This window comes from Fragaria vesca, linkage group LG2, assembly GCF_000184155.1.
Source record: "Fragaria vesca subsp. vesca linkage group LG2, FraVesHawaii_1.0, whole genome shotgun sequence".
Lineage (NCBI taxonomy): Eukaryota > Viridiplantae > Streptophyta > Magnoliopsida > Rosales > Rosaceae > Fragaria > Fragaria vesca.
The window spans coordinates 15,174,004-15,190,948 of NC_020492.1; the positions used below are offsets into that span (position 1 = coordinate 15,174,004).

At 37.0% G+C, this 16,945-nt stretch overlaps 2 protein-coding genes across 2 annotated transcripts in view; one reads left to right on the forward strand and one right to left on the reverse strand.

The window, feature by feature from the left end:
- Positions 1-6,213: 6,213 nt before the first annotated feature.
- Positions 6,214-9,592, reverse strand: LOC101311060 (alcohol dehydrogenase 1-like). Its single transcript, XM_004290519.1, has 10 exons — positions 9,449-9,592; positions 8,551-8,687; positions 8,252-8,298; positions 7,819-8,144; positions 7,630-7,712; positions 7,471-7,546; positions 7,317-7,378; positions 6,872-6,967; positions 6,620-6,781; positions 6,214-6,513 (listed from the first exon to the last, which is right to left on the reverse strand). Exons 1-10 carry the CDS (start codon positions 9,483-9,485, stop codon positions 6,397-6,399), a joined length of 1,143 nt encoding a protein of 380 aa, XP_004290567.1. The 5' UTR covers positions 9,486-9,592; the 3' UTR covers positions 6,214-6,396.
- A 5,829-nt stretch (positions 9,593-15,421) lies between these two features.
- LOC101311341 (alcohol dehydrogenase-like) overlaps positions 15,422-16,945 on the forward strand; it is a 3,112-nt gene continuing 1,588 nt past the window's right edge. Inside the window, exons 1-4 of the mRNA XM_004290520.1 lie at positions 15,422-15,683; positions 15,813-15,949; positions 16,357-16,403; positions 16,531-16,856. Of these exons, the coding sequence (XP_004290568.1) occupies positions 15,647-15,683; positions 15,813-15,949; positions 16,357-16,403; positions 16,531-16,856 (547 nt within the window). The 5' untranslated portion in view covers positions 15,422-15,646. The remainder of the gene's footprint in view (positions 15,684-15,812; positions 15,950-16,356; positions 16,404-16,530; positions 16,857-16,945) is intronic.

The window sequence follows — 16,945 nt, forward strand, 5'->3', positions numbered from 1 at the left end:
CTACCCATGACTTTGACGTCATCGACTAGACATTGATTTTCGTTCCAAGCTATATGTACTAAGGCGTTGTATTAACGTCCTTCGTCTATTTAAGATCTCGATGTACTCACATTAGCAATAACGAATGCCTTGAGAATTTTTTTCGAAGTTATGAAACTATTCTCCTCTTATGGTTCGTATTGATTTACAAACAAGATGTACATTTTTACATCGTCCTTAGAAGCATGGCATATTTACAATCTACATGGTTAGATTGTGCCGTTTTGGTCTCTTCCAAGTGAAGATGACGCACGGCCTTGCATCCTCAAGAATGATCGCTAACGTGTTTCCGGTTAAATCTTCTACCTTTTAGCAGATTTTCCATCATCAATTGTTCAACTAGGCTCATCCAAGCTCAGTGTGATGTCTTAGAATTGTCTGAAATTAAGGAGATAGTGGTTTCAAGTGTGCCTCGCACTACCGACCCTCCACGGACATGTGTGGTCATACTAACTTGGAGTTACCGAAAGCTTTTGATTTTAGATCCCCCTACGCTATTAAACCAATTGCCGTCTTGCAAAAGACGTTGAAGACTTATCAAAACCGGAAAATTATCATCATGATCGAATCCTCTAGGTCCTCTGAGTTGGTTTATGTTCATGTCAGGAAGCTTTTGCTAACTAGTCATGGAGTTTACGACCTTAGAACGACCGAAAGAACTTGGTTTTGATCATACACACATTATTTTTGGCTAAGGCAAAAGCCTACACACCACCTGCAAGCTTCACAGCTTCGCACATGCCAATTCTACGAAAAACAGCAATCTGTTGCTGTCCCTTCTGGACAGTCAACTTCGTTTGAGCTTTGTGAACAGATCCGGACGAACTAGACAGTGAGCTTTATATCATTGGAAAGCTCTACGAGTCTAGTTTTCAGAACATTTTGCGATTCGTCCATATCTATTTTAACGAAGAAGTTATGGCTGTTTTAGTGCGCAAAGGTTATTCTGCACGGAAATTTTTATGCACTCTCGGGATTGCAGCTTTTTGTAGCTTCTTTCAATCCTTCTAAATGGTTCAAGTGGAACTATTTACTCTCCTATATACTCTATTTTGTAGATTTGTCTCATAGATACATTGAGTGCCTCGCAGATAGTGGAACTATCCACAACATTCTAAGGAACCGGCAACTATCTTTGGATTTTGTGCTTTTGTAAATCTTCTGTGACTATAATGATTGAATCATACCGGTCATTCAGAGACGCGGTTTAGCTTGAATCTTGATGCCTCATGGCACCATGATCAATGTCACAGATACCCTCTATGCATTGAGAGGCAACCGAACCATATTGAGCTTTAAAGACATTCCTGCTAATAGTTTTCATTTGAAAACACATTGTGAGAATAAATAAGAATTCTTTTGTGTATACCTTCTCATAAATGCGGACTGAAGCGCATCTTGGAGAAATTCATGAGTCAATCTAGTGGACTGTATATCACTACGATTCGAATATCGAATCTCATGTTGTCGCTAAACATGATATTTGGGACACCGACTCATATAGGCTTTGGTTTGACCAAATTGGTCAACCTGGAAGAGATATAATGGTCCAAATTTTGAGAAATTCTCATGGACATCCATTCTTCCGCTCAAAACGAAGACATTCGAGATCTAGCATCACCATGAAGCATGGTGGTGACCCGGGGGACATTGACGTCACCCGAACACGACTCCAACTTCCTGGAGGTCGTCCGGTCAATTCCTCAAGCAATTGAGGTGTACCGGCATTTCCTCGATGTCGCATTGGCCCCCTGCAATGCTCATTGCTCGTTTTGAAAGCCTATTTTTTAGCTAAATTAGGAGTGAGACCCTCCTACGTTAAATAACACAAAAGTGAACATTCTATTCTTACATCAAACTATGTAGATAGATACAACCAATTTGCGGACACTTTTTTATGCTTTATGGTGTTGGTTAAAGTGTTAACACACTGGTCACGTGTTTCATTATTATCTACTGTTTATGCTGCTTATACTTCTACGGGCTCACTACCTATTCTTTAAAGAAGTTTATCGGGATGTAAGTTGAAGTGTCCTGTACCGCATGTTCACACGCAATACTGTCTCACCGAGGCTACGACCAAGCAACTTTAGCTTGTCGCTCGAATATTATTGATGCGCACCAATATTTCTATTGCGTCTTGAGCCTATGCAATATTTGCATGCAGCTTTACTATTCATCTACGACCCACCATCATTGAATATTGTTGTACTACAGCTCGTGACTGTGTACCAGGATTGACACAAAATTGCAATCCTTGAGCTCGACAGGATTGAAACGGATCTCCAATCCTTGAGCTTAGCTAGATGTTTATTCTAGGTGCCAAATCGCACTGCCACTGTGCACAATGATGGGTCATTTGAGATGAATAAGTGTTTAGGTTGGATGTGAACCTCCACCTATAATCTGCATATGTAGAAACCTTGCCAGGCGATCTCTTTCACCGCTATATTGCGGATGGTCACTTTGATGAGACAATATTCCCGCCGTTAGGGGGAGATAAGAACACAAGTGTTCAAGTGGAACAACGTGAATTGTCATGGTTTGTCCCCACTAAGTCTCATCTTGATCTCAAACGCTTAAAGTATTAAAGTGACGAGATCACATGCTGCAAATATGTCTGCAAAGATTGATGTCCCATCAAGAGGACATGGCGCGACCAAAAGGTGTTGGTCTTAACGCCATCACCATGGATGGTGATATAGTGACGCCATATAGTGGCAAAATTGGTGTCACAAGGCCGTGTGGCTCCCCAAAAGGAGGGAGGCCCTTAGGTTCGATATATTCTCGCACTAGGAAGAAAGCGAGCTTGGCATAACCTGATCGGTTGATCAGTGATACTCAAATCCGTCTCATGAAGTCTGAATTGTGATTATCGTTGGGGGACGCCTCAATGTCAAATCCAATCCATATAGAGATCTCTACAAGTATTACACTAGTGTACATGAGGACGTGGGATAATGAGTCTACTATCGAACCACCTTTCGTTGATGGATATCAACATAGTTGATTGGCCTAATGGAAAGATGCGATCCAGCATTAACAAAGAGATAGGTCCTAGGGCAGGTGATGCCGACACCGTAAGCTAAACCCTATCAATTATACCTTTGTTAGATAGCGTAGTGAGAACAAGAGCTCAGACTCACCTTATGGCGCGGGTCTCTCACGAACACGCACTGAGATCGACTACGATGAGATATGCTCTCGTAATGGATATCATTGAACTCCACTACTTTGTCAGTTTAGTAGTTTCTGAATAATTGAACATGCAGCCTATGAATGTGGTCATAATAACATCTCTATGGAATCAGAGATATACATGAAGGTCTTAAACGGACTTCATTCATCCGAATCAAGTGGCTCCAAACCACAGGAGCATGCATTTGCTAAATGTATTGAAATGCACATGGACTCTACTTGATTTGGAAGGGATACGGTGAATTATGCCTTTGCGTGTTCATTTCGGATTTACATGGACTCTTGATGGATCAAGAGATGCTAATATGTATCAACATCTGAAGAAAAAGATCTTGGGAAGACACAGTCTCGATAAGGCACTCGATGACTATATTGATGATGATTTCTATCAATCGGCTTAGGCACTCTATAACTAGTGAAGCCTACGTATACTCCCATGATTAGTCAAGATCTTTGCTCTAATGAGAGATCTGTTATTTTGTCTAAAGCAAGATGACAAATATGTGTTAAGAGATGAAGTTCCCATCTAAGTGCAATAAGACGCATCAATGTACTCAACACAATACGAAAGACTTGACATCTCATTCGTCATGAAAAGTTGTAAAGCTAAGTGTAGCTATGCGCCCACGCAACGTCAATGTAATGGCAGTAACTCCTTTTTCAATACTTAATGGTATGAAAGGTTGAGGCTTATTCTATCCCTACATAAGAAAGACACATCAAAAGCGAAATCAGAATCTGCCAAGTTTTGTAGGTCAACTTCCACGGGATCTACAGGAAATCTCACTCACTGGAAAATGGTGAAATTGGTACCATTGGAAAGATCTATGTGTCTACTTTCCAGGGACACCAACCACTTGATCATACCTATCATATTGAGTGAGTTATGGCCGTTTTTGTAAAGTAGGACGAATCTGTCCGAGAATCTGATTTTGGCAAAACAGTCAACTTCGACGGGACTTTGTGAATAGCTCCTGACGAACCAGAACGTGTTTAATATACGGTTGGAAAGCTAAATGAGTCTAGTTTCCAAAACCATTTACGGTTCGTTCATATGTATTTCCTAGAGGAAGTTACGACTGTTCTAGTAACTGAAGGTCATGCTGCGCTGAAATCTGATTTCCTGCACGAACTTATGTTTTGAGTTCACAAGCGGCCTTCTCCTCAAGATCTAAATGTAAAAGATCATTTGAGGACAATACGGCATGATTTAGTTAATCATTGCCCAATGCCACAGACATGTTAAAGAGCATTGACATGCTAAGTTGTTGAAACTTTCGTGATTAGTAAAAATCAGGAAGAGCCCTATGATTGATGTAAAGATCAGGGGGAGGTGTGAACTTCAGGTGGAGTCTAGCACATACATACGTGTCACTATCAAATGTGAATGGTGCGTTGTACTCTTTTTCTCCTACGATCAAGGTTCAGTTTTTCTCCCACATGGTTTTTGTGACTTGACGAGGTTTTTGACGAGGCAGCAGATCAGCACCATCGGCATATCAACGCGCGGCACAAGGGGGAGTGTTCTAGGATATTCTATATCTTTCTAGATATTCTTTATGTGTGTCTTGGCCTTATGCCAATAGGATATGTAGTTAGACTAGATCTATGTATTCATATTCTTACCATATTGGTATTGTGTAATTCCCTATATAAAGGACTCATATCAATGAATAAGATGATGATTCTCTTGCTATCTCTTTGTCTATACACTTTATACTTCATCAAATATGTCATTTTGTTTATTTAATCATAATTTTATTAATATATAAAATCATCATTCACATTCAAAATACCTAATATAAAATTCAATAAACAGTCACTGTCACGTGGTGACCCAGAAACATAAATCGTGGATAAAAACTGCAGCCCAAAATCCCTGTCACGTGACGACCCAGGTCTCACACATGACCCAGGCCTTCCCAACGAAGACCCAGAGAGTGGACTTGCTCTAAGGAAGATCGGCATTCTAAAAGAGGAATACTTGGGGTGGTATCATGAAAAGGACGTCACGGTGATGTTGCAAACTACCGCCATCTCTTTGGGTGGGTGTAAATGTGTCGCCTAAGGCCACCAAAACCTGTTGGCAAGCTACTAATTGTGGGGGGACATGGAGGTTGGAAAACCCGGCCACCTTCAATTGAAATTATAAATCCAATGCAAGCTACTAACATACAAGTAAGATGTTTTTTTGTTCTTATTAAGAAATAAAACAATTACAACGAGAAGTCTCGAATACACAACCAGCTCCTAACAAATCAAACAGGTAAACTGATTGTGCCTGAGAGAGCAACTGATACAACCAAAAAGAAGAACTAGAGGCAGTGTGGCCAACATTTGCTAAAGCATCTGCTAAGAAATTAGTCTCCCTCCAGACGTGGCAAAAAGAAACAACTTCAAAGGTACAGGCAATGGTTTGGATATCATGGACTAAGAGACTAATCCACCACGGGCATTCTGAACAACCAAGAACATCTATTTAAGTCTTTGAATCGCCTTCCACAAGAATGGGTTGAGTTGGTGTTACAACTGGATTAAACCGTCTCGAAGGGCTTGTGCTTCAACAACTAGAACATTTGCATAACTAAGGTTATTGGCAGCATCAAGAACTGGATGTCCGAAAGTCTTGCAACAAACCCTGCAACTGCTTTTAATGAAGGATGCACCAAACCATCAAAATTGAGTTTGTTAAAGTTCGGATGGGGGAGGATGCCATGATAGAAGGGGAGTTTAGGGTTTTAGGCAGAGGGACAGGGTTAGTTAGCCATACAATATTGTCGGAAGTTGAAGACTGATTTTGTTCAGTACATAAAAGTTATTACTTTAAAGTTCAAACCAATTTTGTTCCAGATTGTAGTGTTCATTTGCTTACACAAAGAAAGACTTCAACTTAGGAGCGCCGATGATCCATGAAAAGGCACCATTGGGAAGTGCAATATGCATGGAGCAAAATTGTAGAGAGAAGAGAAGAAATATGAGGCAGAACAAAACACTTCTCATTAAGACATTAACAATATCATTTAAAAGGGCAAATCTCCAACTATAACAAATTAGTAAAGTCTTGAAATTCCATAACCAAAGTTTATTCTTTTCCATACCACATAGACGATATATATAAACTCTTTTTATTAAGATAAGAACAAGCAAAGTGAAACTGATCTAATGCTCCATGCGGATGATGCACCGGATTCCTTCTCCTGCCAGCATGTAGTCGAATGCCTTGTTGATCTCAGAGAAAGGAACAGAGTGAGTGATGAATTTGTCCAATTCCAGCTCCTGCACACCAAAATAATTCCCATATCAAATTAATGTTTTTCCATTTATAAGAGCCTTCATGAAGCGGGTTGCTAGAATGGAGGACATAACTGTAAAATACGATTACCTTGTTCATGTACTTCTCCACAACACCAGGGAGGTCAGTGCGGGGCTTGTAGTTACCATAAAAAGTACCCTTAAGAGTCCTCTCGTTCAAAAAGTTCATCGGATGGGTTTTGAACGCATCATCTTTGTTTGGCACTCCAACAAGTACAGCAACCCCCCATCCCTAGTTTGGACAAAAGAGAACAAGTTACCAATGTCAGACTTCAGGAGCAACTGATCAACAAGAACACTGAAGCGTTAGGTAAAAACTTACATCATGAACACATTCAAAGGCAGAGATCATAGCCTGGATGCTTCCAGTGCACTCGACACTCCTATCAACTCCACCATTAGTCATCTCAGCTATCACCTTTATGTCAAAACTCAAATGTTAGTTTCTGTTAAACAGTAACCACCAGGACTTTAATTCCAAATGAGGAGTTATTATGTATTTTGATTCAGTAAAACCAGTAGTATAAATCTCATAGATATATTGTTGCAGACATAAAAAATTTCAAGTCAGGTCCTCAACAGGTCTTATAGGGTGGGGTTTCTTTTACAGTGTGGCAGTGTGCAGAGCAATGAAATCACAAAATACTCATTCTGATGTGCAATAGGATAACTGAGTAGGCTAACCGAGAAATGGGACAAATGGAAATGCTGGGCTATCTAATTAACTAGCAAGTAATTCAAACATAAAGAAAATTGTCTGTACTGACCTCCTGAACAGGTTTCTTATGATCTTTTGGATTCACAAATTCATTCACCCCAAACTTCTTGGCTGTCAGAAAGGAGAGAAACCAGTAAATGAACATACTTTTAATATGATATGGCGCAGAGTATTTCATGAACATGAGCAGGCATTGTATATACCTTCCTCAAATCGGTTGGAGTTGAGATCAACTCCAATGATCCTTGAAGCCCCTGAAACCCTTGCACCTTCAGCAGCCTAGATTGTAACAAAAAAAAAATCAGCACAATAGTTTTAATTAGCTTAAGAACTGGAATAGAGAAGAAATAAGAATGACTTACAGCAAGACCAACAGCACCCAATCCGAAAATGGCAACAGATGAACCCTTTTTTGGCTTTGCAACATTTACAGTGGCACCGAAACCTTTAGACACGTATATAAATATTCATTAATAAGAAATACAAGTAAAGAAACTAGTGATATATGTTCCACTGCCACAATTTTATGTAATAAGTTTGTTCAGCCTCACCTGTACAAATTCCACAACTAAGAACACAAACTTTGTCAAGAGGTGCTGCAGGGTTGATCTTCGCAATGGAACCAACATGTGAAACAGTGTATTCACTGAATGTAGAGGTACCAACAAAGTGATAAATTGGCTTTCCATCCTTGGAAAACCTGGTTTTGCCATCACTAAGCATAGTACCCCTATCGGTATTGATCCTTAGGAGATCACACATGTTGCTTTCCTCTGACTTACAATGTGTGCACTCCTTGCACTCTCCAGTGAACACTGGGAGGACATGGTCTCCCGGTTGGAGTTCAGTTACACCCTCGCCTACGCTTTCCACAATTCTAAACAAAATATCCCATGAAAAAAGTAAATATACTGTATATAAGGGAACTAAAGCAGTCTTTAGTTTTCCTGTAACAAATAGCTTCGAGTTTCAAGATACACATACCCTCCAGCTTCATGACCTAAAATCCGAGGGAACAGTGGATTTTGTCCCTGTGACACAACAGAATTGATTCAGTTCCAACAAATGACATCATAATTTTCAAGGCTACAATCATGAAAGAAGCATTAAATCCATCAACGATAATAGATAGATAGTGACGTGTTATTAATTGTAAAACAGGACAACTTCACTGATGGATTCCAAGATATGAAACTAAACTCGTAAATACTCATACTGAGCATTCCGTTCAAATGTGCCTAGTTCAAACAAAGATGGACCTGACTTTTAAGTTAAAGATTTACCTTTGCTTCCCAGAAGTATACATCAGTGTGGCACAGGGCAGTGAAGAGGATCTTCAATCGGACTTCATGTTTCTGGGGTGGTGCCACCTCCACTTCCTCAATTACCAGCGGCTTCCCAGCTTCCCAGGCAACCGCAGCTACAATCCATAAATGCCATTATTAATTTGTAACAATTAATTGGTCGAATGACTAAAATCAGTGTTTTCACAATAGAACTAACTACAAATTATAGAAAAGAAAACAAACAAAACTGCATTGCCAGATAATAAAAATAGTGTTTCAACCCAAGTTCAGAGAACTCCAAACATTGCTATTTTCATAAAATCCAAACAAGGAATGGTTACAAAACCAGGGAAAGCCCCCAAGCCACTAGAAGTTCATATACAAAATCGAAGCCACTTAGCCCAAAAATGCTACAAATCTAAGACCAAAAGACGGACTAAAACCAAAACACAGAGTGATCATCACGATTCCCACCACCTCTAATAAGGAACAGAATGAATGACTAATCAGGTACAGAAAACCAAATAATAGATTTGTAATCATAATCATATACAAAAAATACACCAACGGGAAAAACTATTAACAGGATCAAAGGGTGAAAAATCTCATTTGATCTCAGATTAGGGAATTTAAGTGAAGGGTTTAACAAGTAAACAGAGGGTCACAGAAAAAAAAGGATCAAAATGAAGAGAACCCTGATCGTTAAAAGTCAGAAACAGAGAACCCAGTAAAGGGTGTGGAGTAGCATGATCAGATTTCCGATGAACCATGCCCCCCAGAATCAACATGATGAGAAATACCAATTTCCATAATCAGAAACCAAAAGAACAAAACTTGAAAGTTCAAAAACAGAATCAACAGAAGGGTTTAGCAAGAACCTAAGATCAATGTTTACCTTTGCACTTGATAACCTTGCCAGCAGTGTCAAACATGGTTGAGATTTTGATGTGTGTGTTTGTAAGAGTTGAAAGACTGTTTGTTTTGGATGTGGAACTGGAATGGGGTTAGTGGCAGTATTTATAGGGAGTGAGGGAGACAAACAAATCCGCTTTAAGCGAAGAATGTACGAGAATACCATTTCGTGTAGAGGTTATTACAACCTTGGAGAATAGGATTGTCAAATGAAATACTGTGACTCTGTGGAAACCAGTTTTGGTATTTAGAATTACAGGCACTACTACTTCACCTGTTTTGGCTCTTCCAGCGGCGCCTTTCTTTCTCTCAGCTACTGCCACATGGAAATTATTTTTCTGTGCTGGGCTGTTGTTGCTTGGGATTAAGCTACGTGTCTTCCAGGTCTTTTAATTAAATCCAAATGCCCTAAAAGGAAGAGGCTATGGTGTACATAAGTTCTCAAATTTATTGCCCGAGGAAAACAAAGCCTAAGTTTTTCTTTTCCAAGAAAATTAACAAAATGACTTTTATTTCAATAAATTGTAAGTATAATTAAAAATTTTATAAAAGAAATACCACAACAATTGGAAACTTAGTTAAGCCAAATTAACCGAATAAAAACAATAATTTAGATCGGTAATCACAATTTAGATGGCTCGTCTCAAAATCTCCTGATCACGTCAACACATGCTAATACAAACGTGCATAGCTTTAAGCCAACAACGAATTGAGTCCTAATAAGTAATGACAATGTACAAGTCACCCAACTGTTGACACCCGTTGAAATTCATCACAACAATACTCTCTCTTTTATATATGTTACACGAGTGGCAAAAGCCCCAAAACAGACTAACGAAGCAATAACATGCCTCAGTCTTTCTAAAGAGCATTAGCTTAGTTGAAATGAAGCAAATAAAATCAAAGACAATCAACGCAACGCAAGGTGATTGAGGTAGAGAATTAAGATCGAGAAGACCTAGTACATTCCGATCTACATCCAACTTAGAGCAGATGCAGCAATGGGTTAATTACATGGGTTAGATCATCATATGGGCTAAAAACATCATCCACCAGCATAAAATTGGTCTGGGTTAGAGCTGGGACCCATATGGGACCTATTTAGTCGGGGTAAGAGCTGGGGTAAGAATTAACCCACGTCTTAGTCCGGATTGATTTTGCTACGGGGCCACAATCATCTCCATTAATTGCAGACAACAACTTTCACATGGGTTCCCACCGATTATTTATTAAAATATTTCAACATGCCCTTAATATGGGCCTTTGAGATCAAGATCCGACAGACCCTATTTAAAGGGAACAATTACTTTCTTTAAAAAACAATTAATCAGTAATTCTAGTTTAATTTATTTATATGTATTACATGAGCATTTTGTGTATAAAAAATAATTATTGAATTTAATAATAAAGTGAAATATAATAATTATTTATCATTTAAAAAACATGTTTTATAAATTGTAAATAGTAATTGGTCATCGGATTGATCTCGTTGTTGTATTGTCGAATTAAGGACCAATGGTTGATTTGAATGAATAGTGTATTAACCCGGGTTGAAAATTGGTCCAAACCATCCAAAATAGGTGCATTTGCTAGAGCAACCATTCACCACTTAGAGCAAGAGCCTACACCCGCCCCCTATGTTGCACGGACACGACGACATGACACGGCGACACGGTAAAACTTAAAAACTAAGTTTCCGACACTGCTTGGACACAACAAATAGAATTATATATTATGTATTTTCAATACATTAAAAATGTACTAAAATATTAAATACGTTCATTACATTACCAAAATCATGTTCTAAATTCAATCTTTTTCCTTTCTTTTTTGTCTAAATTCAATCCATTGCATAAACATATTAAAATAACATTAAAGAGAATCAAATGCAAGTCATTAAAGATAATCAAATGGGCAGTTCCGATGTAGGTTGTAAAAAAAACTAGGCATCAATTTAGCAACACAACAACCCTCTAACACCTAATAGACAAGAAAATTTCAATCATTCTATAATCCATCTAAATCTCTCTTTTTTATATATATATATATATATATATATATTAAAATTGATGACGTAGCGTGTCGGAGGCTGAGGTGGCGTATCGGTCAACATGTCGGGACGTATCGAAAAAGTCAACATTTTTGTGGCGTGTCGGATACGTGTCGAGCTGTGTCACCGTGTAGCCGTGTCAGACACTCCGACACTCTAGAGGTGTGAAATGTCCGTGCAACATAGCATGGCCCTCATCAAGCCAAAGGGAAGTTTGACACTAAGCTAACCACTAGACAACCCAACCAAAAACCTACTTATTCCCATTGTGTATCCACCCACCTCATAGGGGCACGTACAGTACAACTTCTTTTTTCTTGTAAGCACTGTGGGCATCCTCATGGAGAGAGTAAGAACATGGTTGATATGACCTTATTGTGACTTCTCCTAGTATGTATGCTTGATTTTAGCTAGAACTTATCACGAGAATATGGAGCTGGGTGCTTCGGTCGGTGATCACTATGACCTCTCACTAGGATAGTTACAAAAAGCAATATCAAGAGTAATCTATATCGATTTTATATGTTCTAACATAACTTTTGTCAAATGTGTAAACGGTTGGTTTTTTTGTTTATGAAAAAGAATTAGTGTGTGTGATTTCACATACTCATTCATTTCAGACAAATAAATAATATATACCTTTTAATGAGAGAGGATTCAAAACACCAAGGTGCACTTAAACTAACATGAATAGATTAATGGATAACATTTAGGCATAACATTTATCACACTATTTAATTATTTTAAATAAAAGTTAAGTATAAATATTAACGGTTGAGATTTTCTAATAAATGTTGGGTTCACTTGCACCTTAGTGCATACAAAAAATTTTCGCTTTTGAATTTAGATCTAAGGGTTGAGAACGATGAAGCATGTTCAATTGAATTTAGATCCAAAAATTGAGCACACGATATCAATGGACCACACCACCAAAAAGTTTTTGTTGTTTAAATAACGTTAATAAGTTTATTAGGGTGATGTTATTCACACATCATACCTATGATGAGAGAGACGATCTTGAAAACTATTTAAATGGCTACTTTGTAAATAAAAATAAATTGTCTTAATAAAAAAATGGATAAGATACTTGTTTAACGTAAAGAAAAGCCGAAACTAGCACCATATCACAAGGATGGTCCCAAACTTGGAGTTCCTTTTCTTTTGTATTGTTTAACTCAGTCAATGAATAGTTCTTCTCTAAAAACCAGCAAAATCAAGTAACACCTCAACCAAAACCATCAATGATTTGGATCGCTTATTCCTTGTTTTTTTTTTAATTAGGTAAACAACTTAAATATTACAACTTCGTGAGTCGAACTTACAACATCCTACTTATTAAAGAGAGACTATGTCACTAAACCAAATGGTAGTTGACACTTATTTGTTGTTCAAATCTCATACCCTAAAATCAGTTAAAACCTAATATACAAAACCAATCATAGTTATTCAATTATCCTATTGACAAGAGGGCTTATAATAATTTGTAAGCAACATGACTTTTGCTCTCGGACTTGTCTACTTGATTTAAACTAGAATTATACCCGCGCCTTGGCGCGGTGTATACATTTACGATATGTTTGGATGGGGATGAATTCCTGAGAATTTAATCAAAAATAAAGAATTCTCAATTTCTTCCTTAGGACGGTTTCCCTCGTTTGTATACTTATCCCGTGGAATTAGCAATCTTTACGGGAAAATAATCGTGAAATTTGGGATCTTAAATTCCCGACTTGAATTCTTCACAAAATAAGCGTTATTTGTCAATTCCTTTAACTAAGGTTAGTCTGAATACAAATTCTTGTCATTTTAAAACTCTACATCATAAAATCCAAACAATGAAATTCTCAATTAATAGAATTTAAATTCATGAAATTGTAATTCTCATGATTTTGAAATTTCTATGGACACATCATGAAATTCAAACATTGGAATTCTCAATTAATAAGATTTAAATTCATGGAATTGTAATTCCCATGATTTTGAAATTTCTATGGACATTAAAATTACTTTATCCAAAAACAATGTTATGAAGCTGGTCAATGGGTTAATTGATTGATAGAAATGTTTCTGATATGTACTTCATAGAATATTATACATGCAAATTATACCCAGTTGTTATACTGATTATATATCTAGGGTTAATGACAATATTTAATTTCTTAAAAATAACAGGGGCAAAAAGGTCAGTATACCCGCGTCTTGGCCCTATGTAGTATCCATATTATGCATATTCCACATATGTATAAGAGCTATCACAAAAACAACTTTTATATAACAAAATATCTAGTCTTGTATTCTACCCAAAATATAAATGTTCCAATTGTTTTGATTTGTAAAATTCAGGAGGCAAAAGAAAAGTCAAAAATGGAGGGTAAAACAATCTTTGCCGAGAGAGAGCCTATTTAGAAAAATCTAAATTACCTATTTCAGAAAAAAAAACAAAAACAAAAAAAAAACTTTTCACTGTTGTTTAATGAACAGAGTAAAAACACTGTTCATAGGCTGAATACAAATGATTGAATTCTCACAAAATAAACGTCATTTGTTAATTCTCTTAATTAAGGTTAGTCTGAATACAAATTTTTGTCATTTTAAAAATCTACATCATAAAATTAATAACACCTCAACCAAAACCATCAACGATTTGGATCGCTTATTCCTTGTTTTTTTAATTAGGTAAACAACTTAAATATTACAACTTCGTGAGTCGAACTTATAATATCCTACTTATTAAGGAGAGACTATGTCACTAAACCAAATGATAGTTGACATTTATTTATTGTTCAAATCTCATACCCTAAAATCAGTTAAAACCTAATATACAAAACCAATCATATTTATTTAATTATCCTATTGACAAGAGGGCTTATAATAAGTTGTAAGCAACATGACTTTTGCTCTAGGACTTGTCTACTTGATTTAAATTTGCGAGGTCGACCAGTAGATCCAAATCGTCCAATTAACCCAACTCATTTCCTGTCTCAGTGGTGACAGCATCTTTTAGACTTTAACAGTTGTATAAGCATCCAATTCTGTGTTTATCATGGAGCAAAATGCAAATGGATAACAATCACATAGTCATAGTGTCATGCTGGAGAATGAGAAGCTAGCTTAGGTGTAATTAATAACTAATTTTCAGCAAACCTTCCCAAACTTTTTACTCATAACATAATTATAATAGAACTAACTCGGATATTAGTGGTTTCTCCTTTTGAAATGGTTACCGCCGACCTGTTTTCAGTTATTAGTTCCCCGGTTGGTGGTGGATCGGAGGAGTTGTTTTTGTCTGAGCTGGCGATATTAGATGTTCTTGTATCTTAATTTTTAGGATGTTGTTGTTAACACACATCTTTTTACTGTTAACACACCTCTTTTTGTTGTTAACACACCTTCATCTATTTTTCTATCCACACATTTTATTTTTATTTATAAGTTTGTCATTTAAATTTGTTTCATGATTGACTCTCATCATAGACAGAATGTGTTAATAGCAAAAATGAGTGTATTAATAGTAAAAATAAGTGCATTAATAACACCACCTAATTTTTATTGACGGTTCATGTTGTACCTTAAATTGAATTATTACATGTAATCTAGCGTGCTTTCAGATATGAAAACAAAAACATAGGTAAGAAAAATAACCATGTCGGTAAGCATCTTCTTTTGGTAACATGAACAACATCTAGTAATTTAAATCCACCGAAAAACAAAAATGATTGGATACTTTTTTTTCTATCCGTGGAAAATTTTGATTGGTTGCTTTAGTCTATTCAAGCAATGATTTTAACCAACATGTAAAAACCAGGGACTAAATTCCCACAACTGGAATCAATGAGTGGTTTTTGGTTTTGGTTTTGGTTTTGCTTCTGGTATTATATGTTGTAATTGTGGACCCATTGTGGAAATATCTAATTCGAGTACAAACTTTACAATAAAGCATTACAATAGTATGATTAGTCCATTAATTTAATCCAACCTTTTTAGGGGTATACGTACCCAAAGAAGTTAGCTTTATTTTCCACAACAAAATCACACAGGGTTCTGTTCTTACAAGTCTGTCTGCAACTACAAAGCTTTTTTCACAATTTCAATTTCAGGTTCTTAGCTGCATTACTTGGGTTTTTAGTAAGAATGTCAAGTACTGAGGGAAAGGTCATATGCTGCAGAGGTATCATGATCATCATAAGAACTTTTTGAGTTTTTTTATCTGTAGGAGTAGTTCATATGGGTATGATCTTTCAATTTCTGGTTCTTAGTTTTATGAAGTACAGAGTTTAAATTGCTTTTGTTGGTGTAGCTGCTGTGGCATGGGAAGCAGGGAAGCCATTAGTGATTGAAGAAGTAGAGGTAGCACCTCCTCAGGCTAATGAAGTTCGTGTCAAGATTCTTTATACCTCCTTGTGCCATACTGACGTCTACTTCTGGGAAGCCAAGGTACACATTCTTTTTTTCCATTTTCCTAATTTTGGAAGACAAACGAAAAGAACGAAACAATGTCTCTTTGTCATATAGTCTAACATGTTATGTTCCGTTACATGTCAATCGGGGTGATTAATGATGTGAACTATATTGAAAATGTATAGTTTAGACTTTAGATTCAGAGTAATTTTAAATACACCCTGATCTCTTAATACTCATCTCTTACTTGATACAATACTCATCTAGTTTTTCATTTCAATATAATTCACATAATTAATATGTGTAAGATAATATATGGTGGAGAAAGACTACTCTAAATTAAATGGGAATATAGGACACATGGTGTGTTCCAGTTACAAATAATAATTTCCTCTCTCCTAGATATAGCGTACCAAATCTAAACTGGGTTTTCTATATGGCAGGGACAAAACCCTTTATTTCCAAGGATCTATGGCCATGAAGCAGGAGGGTATGTAAATTTCTATCAACCTATTATCAATTTAATATACAGAACATTTTACATTATGCTTGAATTATGTCCATTTCAATCACAACTAATGAGGGTTTACTGTGGTGTTCAATTTGCTAAAATTCAGGATTGTGGAGAGTGTTGGTGAAGGGGTGACTGATCTCAAAGCGGGTGATCATGTGCTCCCGGTGTTCACTGGGGAATGTAAGGAGTGTGATCACTGCAAATCAGAAGAGAGTAACATGTGTGACCTGCTCAGGATAAACACAGACAGAGGAGTGATGCTTAGTGATGGAGAATCAAGGTTTTCGATTAAGGGAAAACCTATATACCACTTTGTTGGGACTTCAACTTTTAGTGAGTACACCGTGACTCATGTTGGCTGCCTTGCCAAGATCAACCCCAAAGCTCCTCTAGACAAAGTTTGTGTCCTCAGCTGTGGAATCTCAACTGGTATGGAGCTCAATTTCTTAAGTGCCAACTTATATCATTATGTTGTACATTGCAGCTTAATGTTCTGAACTGAGATCAATGTTTATATA